Source organism: Salvia miltiorrhiza, chromosome 7, assembly GCF_028751815.1.
Source record: "Salvia miltiorrhiza cultivar Shanhuang (shh) chromosome 7, IMPLAD_Smil_shh, whole genome shotgun sequence".
Lineage (NCBI taxonomy): Eukaryota > Viridiplantae > Streptophyta > Magnoliopsida > Lamiales > Lamiaceae > Salvia > Salvia miltiorrhiza.
The window spans coordinates 23,767,763-23,788,955 of record NC_080393.1 but is presented as its reverse complement, the minus strand read 5'-3'; the positions used below and the strand labels follow the sequence as shown (position 1 = coordinate 23,788,955).

The following is a 21,193-nucleotide window of genomic DNA, read 5'->3' as shown; positions in this document are numbered from 1 at the left end:
CACACCAAAGTGGGGCTTTAAATTGTGGACGGAGGGAGTAACATCTTTTCACCACTCTCAATACACTCAACTACCTTTTATCCACTTTCAATACACTCAACAATATTTTTTCTTAAAACCCGTGCCACTCCCTCCTAGGAAGTTCTTTCATGGACGGGGAAGTAGAACTTATATTTTTTCAAGAGTTAATTTTTTGTATTTATAGAACATACCACTTATGATCAGAGCATAATTTATTTTAAGAAAGTCTATCAATATATAATTTTAGTTAACATATATATATATATATATATGTATATTTAATTTAATTATATATAAGGTTGGATTAACATAAAAAGTTATTTCTTTAGAAATAAGAACCCAAATTTTGTAAATACATGGTAACATAATTTTTGTTGCATTTTCCTCAAAAAAAAAAAAAATTGTTGCATTTTATAATAACTATATTTGTATTTTGACATTTCTCATCTTCCTAACCTATATAAAAATTAAGCTGTTGAAATCATACACATATGATATTAATATATGAAGATGTAAATATAAAAGTGCAAATACAATTGTTGTAAAATACAAGAAAATATATGCTAGTGTGCATTTACAAAACTTAATTCTCATTTTTCACAATACATTTATTTTTTATTAGAACTGTTTCTATACACATGTATCTTTATTTAACTATAATTATTACAGTATATCGCAAGATGAAATATTCTAGTTTATAGTCAACCATCAATTAATGAAATCCCAGCATTCTGGTTAGTTTTAATCGCACAGAGACTATAGGCAATTAATTTTTCACAAAAGGAATGATTGATTTCCTGTACAAAAATCTGATTAATTTCCACACAACATCCGAAAGAATTGACTCTAATTTGAAGAGCAGCTAGAATTTGGCAATAACCAATAAATATATAGAGAAGCTAAGACAAGTTTTATACATGTATGGAGACTTGGCACTTACTTCCCTGTGAAGCCGAAAGGCGATGAACCATACAAGCTATCTATGGCTATGGCGCTAGAAAGGGCCTCTGAGCAAGCATACCAGAGTGAGATTGATGAAAGACACTAAGATGGTAGAGCGCTTGAGTTATGAGCTCCTTGAGTTCCGGATGCTGGGCAACAAATGCCCGGTCCACCCCCTCGAACGCGTTCACCACTCCTGCTCGTTCCAAATCATCGCTCTTCCCCGCGTGGATTGCAAGGTAACACACCAGGATCAATCCATGAAGCTGTGCCCTCTCATTTCCCTTCAACAATCTCATTAGAGGAGGAACACCCCTAAACTCAATAACAGTCTTTGAATGCTCCACGCACAGAAAATTATCGGGACAGGTGAATTTCCCAAGTGCAACAGCAGCCTCTATCGCCACATCTTGATTTCTGTGACCAAGCTGTTCCACTAAGGGCCCAACGATCCTAGTCTCTCGTGCAGGAAATGCTCTTGCTAAGCAGCCTATGGCCGTTATAGCTGCTATGCGCAGCTGGGAGTCATCTGATTCTTTGATCACTCTAAGGAGCTGATCCACAACGGCCTTAGAAGCCGGGGAATTTGTCTTGAATGTCGCTCTTCTGAGGTCTGCGTTAGATTCAGCTGCGTGTGTTATCTCCATTATGGTCATTAAACAGTTGTACTGCAACTCCCCTTCCTCTGTTTCAACGAGCTTAGCTAAACAAAGCAACCCCTTCGTTTCTGTGATTCTCTTGCTATTCGGCACATTCCCTTTAGCCAACATCCACAAAGCTTCGGCACAACTGATTTTCAACTTGTGTTTCACCTCCGGCTTCTCGTTCTCTCTATCCTTCCTGTTACTCCCTCCCTTGCCACTTCCCTCTGAGTAATGCATAGACTTAGAAGTGCCTAATCCTGGCTTATACAAACTCTTCTTCTCCATCTCCTTGTTGATCTGTACAATGGAGTGGATGCTTTGCAACCCGGATTTGAGCTTAGCATCTTCCATCAACAAATCATGTGACATCAAAGTCACAAGAGGCCTGATCACATTCTCCCTGGCGAAATCCTCTTGAGCCAAGGGGCAGTGCTCAGCCATTCTCGCCACCACATTTGCAACCCTAATCTGAACCTTCATGGGCGAATCGCCTAAAACTTGAACAATAGTTGGAACCCCAGATTCATCGATGATTGCTCGGACCCTTAATACATCATTAGCTAAATTATAGAGTGCGGAAGCAGCGGCAGCTTGCCCCTCCGGCGAAGAACTATCCTTTAACAGCTTCAACAATGGCGGAATACCGCCCTCTTCGACTATAATCTGCTTATTCCTGTCGTTATCTTTGGCTAATGAAGCTAACTCATTCGCAGCTTCAATTTTATCCGGCAATTGACCCATATACAGTGAAGAAACGAAAGACCAGACCCAAGAAATCATAGGATCGTTACTAGCGATGGGGGGTAAAGTGAGGACGATACCTCCGCCGCCCGCTTCGTAGACGCTGAGGACCCATTTCATGTCCGCCACGGAGGATTCGAGGAGGTTGTGCAGCTTCCTGAATTCGGCGTTGGAGACGATGGTGACGACGCGGCGGAGGGGGGTTGCGGCGGCGGCATTTCTTCACGAGGGTTAGGGATTTCTCGAGATTTTTGGAGACCTCGGTGGCGATGCGGCGGACGGGGCGGACGTAGAAGGTGGCGCCGGGGGCGGTGGAGGTGGCGAGGCGGACGGCGGTGCGGAGCATCTGGCAGAGGCGCTCGACCTGCTTGCCGACCTCGGAGCACTCGAATTTGAAGATTTCGGCTTCCTTGACCGCGCCGTTGATTTGGTCAGATAAGAGGATCGGGTAGGATAGAACCTCCTCGATTCGCTTCTCTTGCTGCTCGATTGCGGTCTGCTTTTGGGGCTGGAGCTTCTGGGAGATGGCTGATAGCGTCGCCGCCGCCGATGTGGGTTTTGCTGCCATTCTCACTCAATCGAGGAATTCTCAAAAGATTTTAGGGATGTTTTGTGCGGTTTCCCCAACTCATTCACTGCGTCTCTCTCTCTCTCCCGATTGGTCTCACAAAGTTGGGGAAATGGAATTAAAATAAAGCCTTCTTTCTTTTTTTTGTGCATCGCATGTTTGTGCTTCGGACAGTTGTACCCTCTTCAATTTGTTTTTTCTTTTCTTTTTTTACACCTGAGCAACTAAATTTTTTTTTTCTTCTGCCGAAATCAGTATGTGGTCAATTATTAATTCTTTCTTCTCCTTAGAGAATCTGCGCAACCATGGTCAATCATGGTCGGAATTATATGCGTCGAATGTACGCATATTTTATTGGTCAGGGAAAACATTTTCAAGTATTTCAAACATTTATCTAAAAAATGTTTTTGACAATAGCTTCTAACTAGTCACTAGACTCACTACCGCAAACCTTAATAATTTTTAGAATTTCAATAATTCATATTTAGATTTTAATAACTACTTTGGTTCAATCTAATAGATAAACAGTACGCTGCTCCCTTGCGTGAGCACCTTTGGGCTTTGGGGGTGAGTATTGATCAATGATCACATTTAGTTAACGTTAGTATTATTTTTATTTTATTTTATTAATATACAAAATTATTATTGAAGCTCGATTTATTTCATTTTTCTGTAATTTTAATTAAATGAATGAAAAGAACAATTTGAATTTTGATTTTTATATATATAATTTACAAAATTAATAATGTTGATGATAATTTTAGGTATTAAAATCAAAATAAATATATAAAATAAAAATATATAATCATAATGTGTGCTAAACATGAGCAATGCAGTGCTCATGAAAAGATGAGCGATGTATCGCTTCTCTATTTGAATGAGTAAGATTTAAACGAGTTTCGAATTGATTTTTTATGAACAAAAAATGAATTTAAAGATGATTTTTAGGGTAAGATATCGCAAATAATACGAGTTTTGGATTAAGAAAGTGTTAGGATGAGCTCATAAGTTGTTTAAAATAATTTATAAATTGTTTAGAAGCTTATAAGTTCGTTCAAAGTGTTTGATAAAATAAGCCCATAAACAACTTATAAAATTGTAAAAATGAGCTATAGGAGCTTATAAACTCCCAAAAACAATAAATTTCTTTATCTCAACTTATTTTTTTTTTTTATAATTTTATATACAAAAATTATTTTATAAATATTATTTAACCATTGTTTGTTATTTCCATCATTTACTCTTTTAGGTTCATCTCTCTTCAATTTTTTCACTCTAGCACAAAATTCTTTTATTAACTATACTTTGACAATTTTTAAAATATTTTATAAGTTATTAAACTTATACTAAGATCTTTAAAATAAGATTAGCCTAGTACCCTCCAAACCTAAATTCCACGCAGAAAATGTGGGATTTTTTTAAAACTGAAGTCATATGTTAGGTTAATTGGGCTTTCGGGCATTAGATTTCTAAATGTGAAGTCCGGACCAGCCCATGTATGATGAATCATTAGAGTTGGAAAAAGAACGGATTTTACAAAGGCCACTTCAGAAACAAAGAAAAAAATAATCTTATATAATGTGTATCCCATGTGTTACTCTTAAACCTCATTATTTCAAAATTACTACTTATTTTTTATTTATAATTATTTTCATTTTATATTTTTAATTATAAGTTAAGTATTATTAATGATAAATCTTAATTAATATTTATATTTATTAATCAATCAAGTAATAAAGACGTTACAAAAATATAAATCAATTACTCCCTCTATCCACCAAACATCTTTCTAAGGGAGGGTGACACGAGTTTTAATAAAAGTTAGTTGAGTGGAGAATGAGTCCCACAAAAAGTAAAGATTGTAAGAGTAATAGTGAGTGCAATTATTCCAAAAATAGGTTAGGAGGATGTTTTGGAAACGAACCAAAATGGTAAGAGATGAAGATGTTTGAGGGACGGAAGGAGTAATATTTATATATATTGTTTATAAATATTTACAATAATTTTAATTGTGGTGTGATGCTATTAAATAATTTATGTATGTTAATTGTAATGAAATTAGTAAATATAAAATGCAGTCAACTATTGGGTAGGTTCAAAAAAAGATGAGCAGTAAAACCACATTTTTAATCAAGTTCGGACATGTATGAATATATATAATAAAAAAATGATTCTATCTAAATTAACATTACTATTTATTAATCAATCAATTAAAAAAGATGTTGCCAAGGCAATAATAAATTTATATATATAGGGGAGAGTTCAATGTAGACCACTCCCCTATATAGAGAATGAAGACCAAATTTGGTTCATTGATCTAACTTAATATAATGGTGGTAATTTAATTGATTAAATTTATTAATTTTAATTTATTTTATAATCAAAAGGTTAAGCATGTCATTTTCTATTTAACACTAATCTCACTCACTCTCTCTCATTCACGCTCTCTCTCTATCTCTCTCTCTCAATCACTCTCCCCCCTCTCCCGCCGCCTCCCCCAATCCCCTGTTGCTCCGCCGCCTCCCCATCTCTGCTGCTCCGCCGCTTCATATATATATATATATATATTTATAAATATTTATATATAATTCTAATTGTGGTGTGATCATTTGGGCATGTAATTGTAATAAAATAGTAAATATTAAAATGTAGTAGATTCATGAAAATAAAAATAATAATAATTGTTAATAAATACTCCATCCGTCCACGAAAGAACTTCCTATTTTTTCTTTTTGGGACGTCCACAAAAGAACTTCCTACCTATTTTTGGACTATACCCCACCACTTATAATCCTTTTACTTTTCACTTTTCACAACTCTCAATATTAATTATAACATCTTTTCACCACTCTCAATACACTCAACTACTTTTTATTCACTCTCAATACACTCAACAATATTTTTTTCTTAAAACCCGTGTCACTCCCTCCTAGGAAGTTTTTTCATGGACGGAAGGAGTATTATATATATGTGTGTGTGTGTGTGTGCGCGCGTGCGCGCGTGTGTTTATTGTGATGCTAATAAATCCATGAAAATCGAAAAAAAAAGGGTTCAAGAAGATATGAGTAGTAAAATAACCTTTTAATCGAGTTTGGATATATACGAATACATAAATTTTAAAGGTGTTCAAATATCAATCGTCATGCCTATGTCAATTTTTTAAAATGTTTTACTCCCTCCGTCCACGATATCGTTTTCACTTTTGTCATTTTAATCGGTCCACAATAATTTTCACTTTCATTTATAGCAGTGGGGTCCACAAACTCCACTCACAATAATACTATTATCCACCATTTTCTTAAAATTCGTGTCGTCCACAAAATGGAAATGATATCGTAGATGGAGGGAGTATTATTTATATTACTATTTATAATTAAGGCATATAACTTTGTAATGTTTGATTATATTGAGACAAATAATCAATTACTTGTATTTGTAAATTTAAATGTCTAGAAAGGTTTAAACATTTATCTACATGCTTAGATGAAGTTTTCTCTATTTTTTGTTCTTTTATTATTTCAATTATTATTTATTCGGTAATGTTCGAATGCGTATTGAGACAAATAATGTTGTTAGAATTTTATTTGCTAGAGAGCTGACAATTTGCATTATGATAATACTCCCTCTGTCCCCCAAATAACTTCCTAGTAGGGGACGACACGAGTTTTAATAAAAAGTTGTTAAGTACTCCCTCCGTCCCAATAATGAAGACACACTTTCCTTTTTGGGCTGTCCCAATAATGAAGACACATTTCTATATATGGAAATAATTAGGGTTGCCAAATTAGAATTAACTTAACCTTAATCACTAATATAAATAACAAAAAAAAACCCTAGCCCTATTAAATGAAGCGTCCGCTTCCCTCATATCAGCCTCATCTCTCTCTCTCTCTCTCGAATGTTCTCTCTTCTCCTTCACCATTTCTTCTCCGATCTGATCTGCCGCCCTCCACTACGCCGCCGCCCTTCTCCGATCTGATCTGTCGTCCTCATACTCCTCCGCTACGCCTCCCTTTGTCTCCAATTTTTTTACCCTCCGAAAATTGCGCCGCCCTCCTGTTAGGGTTCCGCCGCTCTCACCCTGAATCTGTCTCCACCATCTGTTAAATCCACCTCACCCATTGTTCAAATGGCTGATAAATTGGGTTGGGAGGCCTATTTGAACTCTAATTTGTCCCTGATTCGGAGGACGAAGAATTCTTCGATCTTTTACCTCCGTTGCCTTCGCCGCCGTCTGGTTATGTGTATGAGAGCAGCAGCGATTTACAGGGGTTCCAGGAGTCTGGCGGTGCTTTTGAGGAGGGTTTGACGGTGGTGCCGTCTCCGGTTCGACGCCCCATTTATCGCCGGCCCTCTACCGCGATGAAGGTCGAAGACTCGGATCTACTCCATTTTCTATGTACGGAGAAGTGGGACGACGTCGTGCGCGAGCGGGAAGAGGCTGCCGGCGACGATTGGTGGCGCCGATGCTCCCCTGCTTTGTGAAGAATGGTCGAGACCATGTATCCGGCTCTAAAAGGGTGAGATTGTTCTATTCGCTTGTGTTTCTGTGCAATGTAGGGTTTGGCGGAGGAGTACAATGTGGTAGATGGATTAATAATGCTGAAATGATGATTCTTTGCTCAATATGTTCCCTTTGGTTGCGTTCTTAAAAAATCTATGATTAATCTGCAATTTATATGAGATTGTGGGCTGATTGCCCTCTGATTTCGATTTTGGCAGCCTCTGTGGTTCTTTCTTGTGACTAATTTTGTGTGATTGAATGTGGTGTTGGCCCTGTGTGTTGGTATGAGGGCTGATTGCTCTCTGGTTTCGATTTTGGCAGCCTATGTGGTTCTATCTTGTGACTAATTTTGTGTGATTAATGAACTTCTTACTCTTGCATGTGCGATGTGGTTCAGTTTCTTGTGGTGTTAAGTAAAATCTGTGGTTTGTCTTGGTGATATAGAACCACTTCTCATCAATATGCACTACATTGTGCATAGGCTTAAACTTTAGGGCCATGCATATTCTATCATACTCAATCTGTTCAAGAGAGAACTTAAGCCGTAATATCTTGTTGGGGGCTGTCAAATCAGGTCGGATAGCACTTGAATGAGCTCTGATCAGCCCTCTTGATATCCATCTACCCACTGTACTCTTCGAGCAGTTGATACCTGTTGCTAGCCTTCGAATTGTTCCTCTTTTGTGCAATTCCAAACTTGAAATTAAATCTAAATCGATATGAACTATTTTCCTTCTAACCTTGTTGAGTTTTTTACTTTGAACACATATTAACTGACCTTGTGCTAGTTCTTCCTTTGCAGCCTTCCATAGACGAGCGATCGAACTCCTACAGCAGCCCCACTTCGTCATGGCAGCCTTTTGAGTGCCGTAGTTCAGCTTGCCATCTGCACTGTTGCGAAGAAGGAAGAGTGCAACAGCTTGCCTTTCTTCACTTGTTAAATCCTTTCTTCTAGCCATCCTTTTCTTTTTCTTTTTGTGTGAATTTTGTGAGAAAGCTGGTGTATTATGGCAGATTCTGAACTCCCTTTATAAGCTGTACATTGCGAATTTTTGGTGGGAAATTTAAGCCCCCAAATTTTCGGTGGAAATGAAATTGAATGAACCGCCTTTTCTTTTCAATTAATGTCTCTTTTATTTTCAGTTTGTAAATTTTGAAAGGAGTGCAGCTTTCTTTTCAGTTTTTCATTCTTTAACTTAAGTGGAATAAAAAATATTGGAATTAAAATGAATTTGAATTGATAACAGTGAATAAAAAAAATTAAAATCTGGATAAAAAAAATAATTTAAATAAATTAATTAAATTTTCGAAATTTAATTATTTAAATATTTAAAATATAAAGTCAAAACTTAAAATAAAGTCAACAAATTCATTAAACTTCAATTAAGCAAAACACTAATGATGTGGGCCACAACACTTTATCATCTAAACTACCTCTCCTTAATCTTCGTGCCCAAATGAAGTGTGTCTTCATTATTGGGACGGAGGGAGTATATTGGTAGTGGAGAAAAATTGTTATAATTAGTATTGAAAATAGTGAAAAAAAATGTTATAATTAGTATTGAGAATGGTGAAAGGTTGAAACATAAGAATAAATAAAGTAGTGGCGGTGTAATGTCCCAAAATGTATAGGAAGTTATTTGGGGACGTCCTAAAGAGGAAATATAGGAAGTTATTTGGGGGACGGATGTAATAATTTTACATTTAATGATGATATCTTAAGTTTCAGAAGTGATGATATTCATAACTTAGTTGCAGTGGTCTTTCAAGTTCCAAATGAAATAATGGTTATAAGTCATAGATGACCTATCAAACTACAAACAAGATTATGGTCAAAACTCAGTTATGATATTTTAAACTACAGACAAGATAATGCTCAAAAGTCAGCTATGATCTTTCAACTTATACACAATGCTTAAAATTGAGTTCTGACCTTTCAAGCTCCAATTAAGATAATGCTTATAAGTCAATTACGATCGTTCAAGCTCTAGAAGATATTATGTTAAACAGATAATTTTAATCTCACAAATTTCAGATGATATGATTAACAGAAAAATGTGAAACATCAATCCTCCATCATGTCTTAGTATCTTACGACAAAAATTTACATATTTTCTTATTTTTATTTAAAATGAGTTTGAATAATTAGTTGGTTATTACTATACTAGTTTTAACCGAGAAGGGGTAGTAAAATTATTTTTTAAAACATTAATTGACATACTTATATGAACTTTTATTTACTAGTTTTTAATATTTAATTATTTATTTATTTATTTATTTATGTTACTTTATAATATTCGAGTTGTTAATTGGCAAATATATTAAGTTATTACAGCAAATAATATATAAAAATTACTCCCTCCGTCCCGCGAAGCGTGACCCACTTTTCTTTTTGGGTTGTCCCACGAAGCTTGACATGTTTCTAAAAATAGCAAAAAATTTACCATTTATTCACCTTTTTACTTTTTCACCTACCACACTTAACACACAAAATACCAATTTGTTAATTCCAGTGCCGAAAAGAAATGGGTCACGCTTCGTGGGACGGAGGGAGTATAAATTTAAGCGAATTCAAGTAACTAATGAATATTATTATATAGTACGTAATCATTTTGATTTATTATTGTACTCTACCATAAACAACAATTACGTGATGGATATACAGACTAATTAATATCCAAATTATACATGCTGCATGCAGTGGTGTGAATTATGATTCACTCATTTCATAGTCAATCGACAGTTCCACTTTTTTCCTTGAGTTGGGATCCACAACCACATAAATCACCAACTTTCTAAACCCTTTCCCTCATAAAAGTAGAAAAAGAAAAGAAAATTCAATTAGTCCAACACGAAAGTGTGAGAGAAATGGAACACTCATCCGAACAGCCCCTTCTCCCGCTGGGGTCAAATGATTCTGTCGCCCAAGACCTTTCTCCGATCGCGGGCCCCCGTCACTTCTGCAACGAGTTCATGGCGGAGTCCAAAAGGCTCTGGTGTTTGGCCGCCCCGGCCATCTTCACCTCCGTCTGCCAGTACTCGCTCGGCGGCATCACCCAGACCTTCGCCGGCCACGTCGGCACGCTCGAGCTCGCCGCCTTCACGGTGGAGAACTCCGTCATCGCCGGCTTATCTTTCGGCGTCATGGTACGTGTCTCCGAGTCCGACTGAATTTATGTTGAATTTGAATTTAGGAAATTGAAGGGTTTGAGTGAATAGATGGGGATGGGGAGCGCGCTAGAAACGCTATGCGGGCAAGCTTACGGCGCGGGGCAAATCGAGATGCTGGGGGTTTATATGCAGAGGTCGTGGGTGATTCTGCTGGCCACCGCTTTCCTGCTGATGTTCCTCTACATCTTCGCGCTGCCGTTCCTGCTGTTGATCGGGCAGAAGGAGGAGATATCGGTGGCGGCGGGGAGATTCGCGCTGTGGATGATCCCGCAGCTCTACGCCTACGCCATGAACTTCCCGATGGCCAAATTCCTGCAGGCGCAGAGCAAGATCATGGCGATGTCGTGGATCGCGGGGGCGGCGCTGCTGCTGCACGTGCTCTTCAGCTGGCTGCTGATGCTGAAGCTCGGCTGGGGCATGGCGGGCGGCGCGCTCGTGCTCAACGCGTCTTGGTGGTTCATAGTGGTGGCGCAGATGGTCTACATATTGAGCGGCACGTGCGGCACCGCGTGGACGGGTTTCTCTTGGGGGGCCTTCCATAACCTCTGGAGCTTCATGAGATTGTCTCTCGCTTCAGCCGTCATGCTCTGGTAATTACCAACCTCTAATTAACTCTGTTTTTTTTCTTTAATCACTACATTTCACGTTACTTTTTTCGTTTTAACTTTCCAAACCAAAAACTGTTTTCTTCTTATATTTCAGATGATACATGTTCTGCAATATCCAAATCCAGTTTCTGATTTAACAATTAAATGCTTCAATCTACACAGAGCCACCTGAATAAACTTATAACATTGAGAATTTTAGAGTTTTCTAATTTATGGTCCGATCGATTATTAGGTAGTACAAATTGATGGAAATAAATTTATAGGGTCCATTGATTCTGCAATCGTCCTTTGTGTCACATCGCGCGCGCGTGAAACTCGTGTAATTAATTTATTAATTACTCCATTAAGGTTGAAATATTAGAGTTTGGTTTGATATTTGGTTTGTGATTACTTGCAAATCTGTATATAATCACATGTTGAGTGCTTCCTTGTCTCATCAAATGATTCTTTTTTTTCATATCTAGTCTCTGCATGGTCCAACTACTCTGTCCTCGGCACATGAGGTGTGATAATGAATCAAAAATCCATTTATGATTTTATCAGGATTCAGGAAAGCGTCGGCCAAATTAAAAGTATATTACTAGTAATTGAGTGCCTAACTTTTTTGTTTAATTTAATGTTATCCTCAAACATTAGATTTTGTGATAATAAGGCCCTCATATTTTTATTTGATCGACTTGGTTATTAAAGTTTAGTGCGTCTTAAATTGTGGCACATACTCTTGAAATTGACCTAATTAATTACAGTAAAAAATTAAACTTAGAATCTAATTTTGCAGAACATGGTTTAGAAACTTAATCGTGATATCGATATAACGCGAAGTTTTAAGCAAATATGGATTCAATGTATTTATAAAAAAAAATTGAATTTCATATTATTCTAATTTTACTTAGTTTTTTCATATGCTGGCAGCTTGGAAACGTGGTATTTCATGGCGTTGGTGCTGTTTGCCGGATACTTGAAGAACGCAGAAATTGCTGTGGATGCCATTTCCATATGGTAATAATTAATATCCCTAATTTATTTGATAAATTACAAGAGAATGCATGATTTTTAAATTGTTTTTTATCCCTGCAAAATAATAACTCACATGCTACCTCTATAAATTTAATTTAGATTCATAATATTAATGAGCCACTGTTTTGTGGAGCCGTACCCGCTTCTAATTAATGCTGCCCATACAATTCCATGAAATTAAAGTCAAAGACACCAAATTTTCATTATATATTAATTTGCATATCACGGTGTTCGGATACAAAAAATGATATAATTGATTATGTAAGATATAAATTGAACTGCACCATGACTAATAATATATATATGAGATATTCGGAGCGTACGTCACTTTCTTTGCGCTGATCAATTTATATTGCTGATGCAAATAATCAGTCATTCTCTTTTAAATTATTTAACCACAATATACATATAACTTTGAAACTAGTGATCCATGGAAACTATAAAACAGTTGAATAAATAGAGATCAATTACTGACTTGTGACGAATGATTTCAAATCTGAGTTTTGGATCACGCATGAAAGGAAATTATTCGTCGACAAGGGGTGATACTGATACTTTTCTTCTGGCATTAAAAAGGTTTTTTCTTTTCTCGAAGTGGTTTGTACCTAAAATGTTGCTGCCAAATTAGCTTTCATATGTCCCACAATTTTAAATGCATTATCATGTCCCACTATATATTATATTTATTATTTTAATAATATTTTTTATAAAAATAAAATTTCTTACTATTATAAATTGTACTTAATTTTTGTTTCAAAACATTATATACCATATATATCAACCTATTACTACCTAATAAAATCAAATTAAATGATAAAAAATAACTATATATCTTAATTAAATGGAATAAATCCTAATAATCACAAAATTAAACTAGATCATGCAAAATTTAAATTGGAGTAAAAATATGTAAAAGAACAAAAAAGAAAAAGAAAAATACAAGTGAAACATAAAGTGGTACACTGAAACTCAAGTAATATTTCCGCGATTAGATCCAGTTATAGTCGCACTTGATTTTTGATCGGACGTCTCTATTATTTTATATTGAAAAGTAGCTCTAATTTATTCTTATAGATTATCAATAACAATAAATCTAGGCAGCCACAATGCGGTTGCCCACAAAGTAGTGAAATAAGAAAAAAAAATTAATTTATTTAATTTACTTTTTAAGATAAAAAAAGATTTAGTTATTTTATTGTATTGTCTACAATGTAGCTATTCTTTTAGTAATTTTTTGTTTTTATTTTATTTTGAAAAAAACTAAAACTTATTGAAAGATTTTTTTTTAAGTCCAATGTAAACAATACACTAAAATAACTAAATTATTTTTTAATTTGAAAAATAAATTAAATAAATCATTTTTTTTTATATTTAACTAATTTGTGTGCAGCCACAACCATATTGTGGTTGTACATCATCACTCTATCAATAATTGACTATAAGCTCAGAAAAGGAAATACTTTCTCAAGTTCCGTATCTTCTTACAAAGGTAGGGATCCAAAAATCAGAGAATTAGGACATAAAAGAGTTGTGTTTAAATCTATAAATTCAGTTTTGAGAGGCAAGGTGTGATGCTAAAATGTGCATGTTCATATTGCTAGATATATATATCATCTATATATATAGTATTTCTCATGGCCTAAACCTTATGTTTTGCAGCACAAACATTGTGGGGTGGACAGTGATGGTAGCCATCGGATTCAATGTAGCAATAAGGTGTTCGTTCATCTACAACAACACACAACACAATTGTAAATCCCCTTTCTTTGTATATATATTAATTTTTGAATTACTTATATATGGTGCAGCGTAAGAGTGTCTAATGAACTGGGAGCTGCTCATCCAAGAATGGCCAAGTTTTCTGTTGTAGTGGTGGTGGTATCAGCCTTCTTGGTGGGCCTCATATTCGCCGTCATCCTTCTCGTCTTCCAGAACCAGTATCCTTCGTTATTCTCAAACAGTGAAGAAGTGAAACAAATTGTGTATCACCTAACTCCATTGCTTGCATTCTGTATTGTCGCCAACACCATTCAACCCGCACTATCAGGTTTATACTCGAAATCTAATTGGTTTTCTTTTCTGTAATCTCAAGAATGTAATTAATGCTGGTGTTGCAGGTGTGGCTATTGGAGCTGGATGGCAAGCCTTGGTTGCGTATGTTAATATTGCATGCTATTACATATTTGGGATACCATTGGGTCTACTACTAGGATTTGCATTCGACTTGGGTGTTAAGGGAATATGGATGGGAATGGTAATGGGAACAGTTGTGCAAACGTTGGTTCTCTTTTATATTGCTTACCGAACTAACTGGGAGAAAGAGGTATATGTGCTTTGATTTTAAATTTCTTGGTTTCTGTTTTGAAATTTTACATTTTTGTTATTTGTGATTTAGGCTTCTGCGGCAAGTGAAAGAATCAATACGTGGGGAGGAGGACAAACATCTGCTAAAACAACTGACATTGAGAAATACAGCTAAACGGAGCTTACGCACTTGTTCGTGATTTCATGCTACCATTTACGACTCTCATTTATAGTCCATGTGCTTTGTTCTGTTATGGTTGATTTCTCATGATCATGGATTTACTTTAATTCCATTTCGTAAAGGGAGGAATTCTAAACTACCCACCTTTTTAAAAGTATATTTATCAAATATCCACTTTTTATTTTTGCTACACCCCATATCCATTCTATTTTTTAATATTTCTTTGGCAGGATAAAGCTGTATTTCGTGTCATTCACGGACGACAATGATTGGGTGTCTGAAATATCATCTGGAATTTCGTGTACTGCACACTGTTCCCTTATTTAACGGGGTAATTTTTTTCGCATAGATGTTATATATGCGCAATATTTAGGCGCAAAATTATTGTTTGTGCGTATAGTTGATGAGAGTTAGATTTGCCGCATTGTTGTATTATATGTGGAAGAAATCTGCTGATTTTTTTTTTTTTACGTAATTGTGATTTATTATTAATAAGAAATCCGATGGGAGATGAGAGGGAAATTTATAATAATAAGAAATCTGATGGGAGTTTGACATATTTGCGCAATTTATAATAAAAAGATGAGAGATGAGAGGGAAATTTATAAAATTTTAATATTTAACAAATTTAATTTGTACATTTTAAATCAAATATTTGCATAAAATATATCAAATTAAAGCTTTTATCGTGATCTTTAATTTGATATGCATATTAAATATTTTATAATTAATCGAATTTCACAATTTTGGAAAGAAATAAAACATCAAATAAGAAGTTAAAGAAATGGAAAATAAAAAGAAAAATAAAGTTTAAACATAAACCTTTTGTATTTTTTATTTGGGCAAATTGCATGAAAATACCCCACTTTATACCAAAATTTGGTTTTTTGACAATCTTTTCAATTGTTGCAAAAAATTGAACCACGTTCCAATTTGTTGCAATTGAGTTCCAGCGTTATTTTCCGGCGAAATGATTGCTGATGTGGCTTCCCGTTAAGTTGATGTGGCACGCACTCCCGGCCTCTCAAACGACGACGTCTCTAATCCCCTAAACGACGTCGTTTTTTCACAATTTTAAGCAAATTACAATTTCAAGGTTTTATATTAGGGCTTCAATTCACGTTGTCCTCATTTCTTCTTCGAAAAAAACCTCAGACGTGGAAACCTAATTCCATAAAAACTCAGCAACTCAGCAGCTGCGAAAATCGTTGAAGAGATGGACTCTTCTTCTCAGACGGGACGACTGAGCTCATGCAATTTGTCCTTAGCCCCAAAATTCTGCAAATGCGAAGAACCAGAGCCGTGCATCTTGCAGGCTTCCAATAGCGTGAGTAACCCGGAGAGGCGCTACTACCATTGTTGTCGTCGTGGTCGTCGTGGTGATTGCAAGTATTGGGAATGGGTTGATCCCGTTCTACCGGAGTACTACAAGAATTGTTTGTTGAAGATGAAGGTTGAAAGGGACTTGGCGGTTGAAGAATTAGTTCGGCAGAGGGCAAATAAGGCAGACAAATCAAATGGAGATGAAGGAGTCATACCACAGTCGGATGGGGATGAAGAGTACAAGATGCTTGGGACTAAAATCCATGTTGTGGAGAAAAGGATGAAGCTACTTTATTTTGGTTTTGTACTACTTGTTGTAGTGGTTTTTTTTGGTTGGGTTTAAGAGGTAGCTGATGTGGTGATGGCATGTAGGACTTGTTTTTCTGTTTTGGTGATGAAGTTGGTAGAATGTTAATGCAGTTGGTATGGTAGATGATGAGGAATGAATGTGGTTGTTGTATTATTTGGTGAAATTCAATGCAAACAACATTTTGTCAAATCTCTGTTTTGAAATTGGTCTAATGATACTAAAAGATGGTCCTGGTTAACAAGAATAAACAAGGAAAATTCCAATGCACCAAAAGCATCATCCAAAAGCATCATATAATAGCAAATAAGAGTATTGAGTAGCAATATCTGTTACAGCAAATGAGGCGATTACTAGCCAAGGCTGTTAAGCTAAAACATTTCAGAATCTGAGATAATGAATTCTGGAAATGGATCCACAACATTCCCAACAAAAAAAACTAAATATTACATCAAAATGTTCTTCAGGATCTAGCTAATTCCCAGCTCGAGGCCTACTTTCTTGAGTAGATGGCCCTTCCCTTGCGGCTGTCACATTACTTTGAGATGAACAAACAGCATCTTGCTGTTGAATGTTGGTCCTCCTGCTACCCTACAAGTTTTGAGAAAGTCACATTTTTAGAAATCAACACACTATACCTTACAAATGAGGAATCTGCATTACATTACATTTGAAATACTTACTCTCCTTGGTTGATCTTGTTGACTTGATGACCCTTCCTGCAAATTCCTAGTTTTCTTAGGCTTTGGAGGCTGAATTGGATGAATTCTGGGCCTGCCTCGTTTCCCCTGTTTCCATTTCAGTATGTAAACACATAGCAGTAAACAAAGAAGAAGTAAGCAAAAAAACTTGCATAGAATGCTACCTTGGGTTTCGGTGGAACTTTCTGATTTTTACAAGTCTTGATGTTGTGACCCTTCTGCTGACAGTTTCTACAGGTCATTACCAAACCAAACCTCTTCAATTTATGTTGATTTTTTGGATCTTCTTCAGGATCCCTTCTCCTCACTTTCTTAGGTCTACCTGGTAGCTTCCTAACCAATGGAGGCTTCACAACATAGCCATCAGCCTCCGGCCACATCTCCTCACTAACCAATGGCTCTATGGCATACTTGTATGCTTGTAGATATCTCTCTACAGTGTAATAAGCATGTACATATGCAGATGGCTCCTCACCCTCAAATTGTAGGGCAGCACAGCCATGAAGACATGGTATCCCTGTGAGATCCCATTCCCTACATGTGCAGCTTCTACCATTGACATCAACCACAAATGCCCTACCCTTGTAACTCACCTCATATTTCTTCAACATATTAGGAAACACATAAGCTGACACACTCTAAGTCTTAATTTTTTCCAAGCTCTTCATCACAGCAGGACACACTCTATCAGACACCATAGCCATCATTTTCAACTTTTCAACCTGTCTAACCATTAGATCCCTTCTAATCTGCTCACACATGTGTATAATATGCATGCCCCTAGCTGCTATTATGTAGCCATTGAATGTCTAGCTATGTTGTTATCTACCATATCACTACATGGAGATAAAGAAATGAATGCCTTACAGAAACGTTTAACATCTCTTGCCACAAAGTCCTCATAGGCAGCCACATTCTCTGCCTTTAACTCCTCAAGCTTCAGCTTGTACTCTTGCTCATAGGTGCTCTTCACAATCCCCCAGAATATGTTCTTCAAACTTGTGCCTTTGTGTTGCTTTTTCCAATTCATGTACACGTGTCGTGCACAGTTCCTGTGTTCAGCCAGTGGTGCTAACTTACTGACAGCATTCATCAACCCCTACAATGCAAGCCAATAAACAAATATACATAAGACATATAACATTATTGGGCTACAATAAGGAAATATTATACCTTTTGTTGGTCGGATATAAAACTCCATCCATTGCCATCTGTTATTCCTAGATCTTGAAGCAGAATCTCCAAAAACCAATTCCAACAGCTCTCGTTCTCAACCTCAACCACTGCCCATGCAAGTGGGAACATTTGGTTGTTCCCATCCTATGGATAAACATGCATAAGTGTTAGATAAAACTGCCCAACATTAGATAAATACAATCCAAGTTAATACAGTAAACAAAAGGATTACCTTGCCAACAGCTGCCAACAGGATTCCCCCTAGATAAGTCTTGAGGAAGCAGCCATCCAACCCTATGATAGGCCTGCAACTTTTCTTGAAACCGTGCCTTAGTGCACTGTGGCCAATATACAAGCCCTTAAATACTGATTCCTCACCCAATGACAACCTGTAAGTCCCCTCTGGATCCACCCTCATAAGTTCTGCAACATACCTCCTAAGTAGTGCATAATGACCCTCTACTGATCCTCTCATCATCTCTTGACCAGTAGTCCTTGCCCTATATAACCTATCTCTGCCCACAATGGTTTTATATCTAGTCCTAAGGTCATCAGCTAAAAGTTTTATAGGCAAATTGGGCTGCACTCTGAAAACATTCTGATATTTGGTTGCAATCCATTTCGAACTAACAAGCTTATTATTACTCTTTCTGCCACAAGTGTGTGTTGGGAAGTAAGTCTTGATCATGAAGTAGTCATGTGCTTCGACAAGAGAAGCAAACACTGTCCACTTGCAAGGTGGTGTGCAAGTTGCTCTGCAGGTAGTCTTTGTAACCTTACCAAACCTAATGTGCTTCCCATGTGCTATGGCATTATCCCTCAAGGCTTCTCTGCACTCAAAGCCATCTGCAAACCTCATACCTAATTGCAATTTCAGTTTTTTGGGTTTTGTTCTAGGGTCATAGCTAGATCTGAACTTCCTATTCCTCTTTCCCTCCAACTCCTCATCTGTAGAATTTGAATCTTCATTCCCAGAGGTTACATAGTCAGATTCTGCATCTTCATGATCATAAACAAGGTTGAAACCCATCCCTTTATCAGGCTCTTGCTCCACTAAATCAAATATGCTCCTTCTAGCCTTAACTTCTTTCCTAGATTTCTCATACTCTTCATCATCTGCGACTAGCTCATCATCATCCAACTCATCATCAGAAGACTCACCACCTAGAGGGATGTATGTTGAGTCTTCAGATTCATCATCATCAGAATATTGATTCTCTACATCTTCATTTACTTCACCACCACCCTCTGCATTAGGTTCATCCTCACCATCTCCACCCCAGTCCCACTGATAAATATTGTCACTCTCATACCCAGAATCATACTGACCCTCATCACCATCTCCTGCCTTACTACTACTCCCATCATCAATTTTCTTAGCAACTGATTTACTCCCACCATCAATTTTCTTAGCAACTGTACTACTCCCACCAACATTCTCACCTGCCTTACTAATTGAAACAACCCCACCATCAACATAACAATGCAAAACCCTGATATATGGAGTAAGACAAGAAAGCATCTCCATGCAATTTTTATCATCTTGCAAGACACAAAAGGACTGACTTCTAGGAATTTCATAGCACAATTTTACCCAACTTGAGTATCCCAGATTTTTCACTATTTCTTCTACATCGAAATATCCAAACATATCAGGATCATGTTTCAAGCTCACCTCACATTCACCTCCAACGTACACTTCTTTACCATCCAACCTCACAATTCTCCCACCATGATGAATGTAAAGTCCAAATAAACTGTCAAAAATGAAAAATAACAAAATAAATACACAAACCAAAGTATCGACAACAGTAACCCAAGCTAAAAAAACATTTTTTATCAAAAGAAAACACACAAATTTCTACAATCAACTACAGGCGATAGAAACCCAATTTTTAAAGCTTTGAAAGAAGAGATTAAAGCCCTACCTGTCCCTCATGTCTCTCGCATTCACTATTCTCCTTGTGCTGCTGGGACCACCTCCACGGTAATGACGAAAAGGGCACCAATTTGATGATTAAACAACTCTACAACAAAGGATTCGAGGTATTTTTAATTGAGAAGACTGCTATTGAAATCGCCCTAACCAACAAAATCTGAAGAATCTTCCACTGCTCCCTTCGTTTTTACCCCTAATCAGAGACGGCGTCGTTTCCTTTGTTCCCGCCAAACCCTTACGACGTCGTTTTGGGTTTTTTAATTTTTAATGTATTAGTCATATACAGGTAAGCAATCCATGAAATAATATTGAGTACACGTCATTCGCCAAATCAGATAGTAATGACACATAAGCAAAACCCCTAATTTAAGTTCGCCGGAAAATAACGCTGGAACTCAATTGCAACAAATTGGAACGTGGTTCAATTTTTTGCAACAATTGAAAAGATTGTCAAAAAACCAAATTTTGGTATAAAGTGGGGTATTTTCATGCAATTTGCCCTTTTTATTTTATTTTAATTGATTTTTAAAATTTATGATCCACTTTTAATTTGTTTCGTCCAACTATAAGAGAAATTGGAATACATTTCATATATGAACTGAAGTTGGATATTCTCCATGTTTAAGACCAAAAAATATATATGAAAATTTTCGAAATAGGACCAAAAAAATCAAATTAACATGCAATTTTCGATTTATATAATACTCTCGTTAACGATTTCTTAATTAATAATAATGGTTGTTTTTTTTATAATCGAATTAACATGCAATTTTAGTCAACAATTGAGAAGTCATGACAAAGCTATCAATTTTAGTCAACAATTGAGAAGTCGTGACAAAGCTATCAACAATGTTATTATAAATGTTATTCGGCTTTAATTTCATTACTATGCGCATTCTCCCAAAATGCTCATTTTAACTGCGCAACCATAGAATGCACAAACATGCGCATTGTCCCATTTCAAACCACTTCCAATAACAATGCGCAAGCATGCTTAACAATGCACATTCAAACCACTTCAATAACATTGATCCATGTACTAAGAA

At 36.4% G+C, this 21,193-nt stretch overlaps 4 protein-coding genes across 4 annotated transcripts; 1 reads left to right on the top strand and 3 right to left on the bottom strand.

Moving 5' to 3' along the window:
• Positions 1–791: 791 nt before the first annotated feature.
• LOC130993586 (ARM REPEAT PROTEIN INTERACTING WITH ABF2) lies at positions 792–3,081 on the bottom strand. Its single transcript, XM_057918522.1, is given in 2 exon segments — positions 792–2,549; positions 2,551–3,081. Coding segments are annotated over 2 exon segments (1,908 nt in total). The 5' UTR covers positions 2,917–3,081; the 3' UTR covers positions 792–1,007.
• Positions 3,082–7,752: 4,671 nt separating this feature from the next.
• On the bottom strand, positions 7,753–8,379 carry LOC130993989 (uncharacterized). Its single transcript, XM_057919028.1, has one exon. It carries the CDS (start codon positions 8,377–8,379, stop codon positions 7,753–7,755), a length of 627 nt encoding a protein of 208 aa, XP_057775011.1.
• A 1,718-nt stretch (positions 8,380–10,097) lies between these two features.
• LOC130993585 (protein DETOXIFICATION 30) lies at positions 10,098–14,891 on the top strand. Its single transcript, XM_057918521.1, has 7 exons — positions 10,098–10,567; positions 10,640–11,181; positions 12,112–12,198; positions 13,876–13,932; positions 14,025–14,263; positions 14,334–14,539; positions 14,612–14,891. The coding sequence occupies exons 1-7, from the start codon at positions 10,289–10,291 to the stop codon at positions 14,693–14,695; spliced, it is 1,494 nt and encodes a 497-aa protein (XP_057774504.1). The 5' UTR covers positions 10,098–10,288; the 3' UTR covers positions 14,696–14,891.
• A 1,719-nt stretch (positions 14,892–16,610) lies between these two features.
• On the bottom strand, positions 16,611–20,643 carry LOC130993584 (uncharacterized). Its single transcript, XM_057918520.1, has 6 exons — positions 20,137–20,643; positions 18,441–19,965; positions 18,206–18,352; positions 17,197–18,131; positions 17,015–17,119; positions 16,611–16,922 (listed from the first exon to the last, which is right to left on the bottom strand). The coding sequence occupies exons 1-4, from the start codon at positions 20,145–20,147 to the stop codon at positions 17,823–17,825; spliced, it is 1,992 nt and encodes a 663-aa protein (XP_057774503.1). The 5' UTR covers positions 20,148–20,643; the 3' UTR covers positions 16,611–16,922; positions 17,015–17,119; positions 17,197–17,822.
• Between the last annotated feature and the right edge of the window lie 550 nt (positions 20,644–21,193).

Excerpts from the sequence above, each read along its gene's own strand:
- LOC130993989 (XM_057919028.1), bottom strand. The coding sequence starts at position 8,379 with ATGGCTAGAAGAAAGGATTTAACAAGTGAAGAAAGGCAAGCTGTTGCA.
- LOC130993585 (XM_057918521.1), top strand. The coding sequence starts at position 10,289 with ATGGAACACTCATCCGAACAGCCCCTTCTCCCGCTGGGGTCAAATGAT. Across the intron at positions 10,568-10,639 it reads GCTTATCTTTCGGCGTCATG|ATGGGGATGGGGAGCGCGCT; the intron begins GTACGTGTCTCC and ends TTGAGTGAATAG. Across the intron at positions 12,199-13,875 it reads GTGGATGCCATTTCCATATG|CACAAACATTGTGGGGTGGA; the intron begins GTAATAATTAAT and ends TATGTTTTGCAG.
- LOC130993584 (XM_057918520.1), bottom strand. Across the intron at positions 18,353-18,440 it reads TGTTGGCAGCTGTTGGCAAG|GATGGGAACAACCAAATGTT; the intron begins GTAATCCTTTTG and ends GTTTATCCATAG. Across the intron at positions 18,132-18,205 it reads TTATATCCGACCAACAAAAG|GGGTTGATGAATGCTGTCAG; the intron begins GTATAATATTTC and ends CTTGCATTGTAG.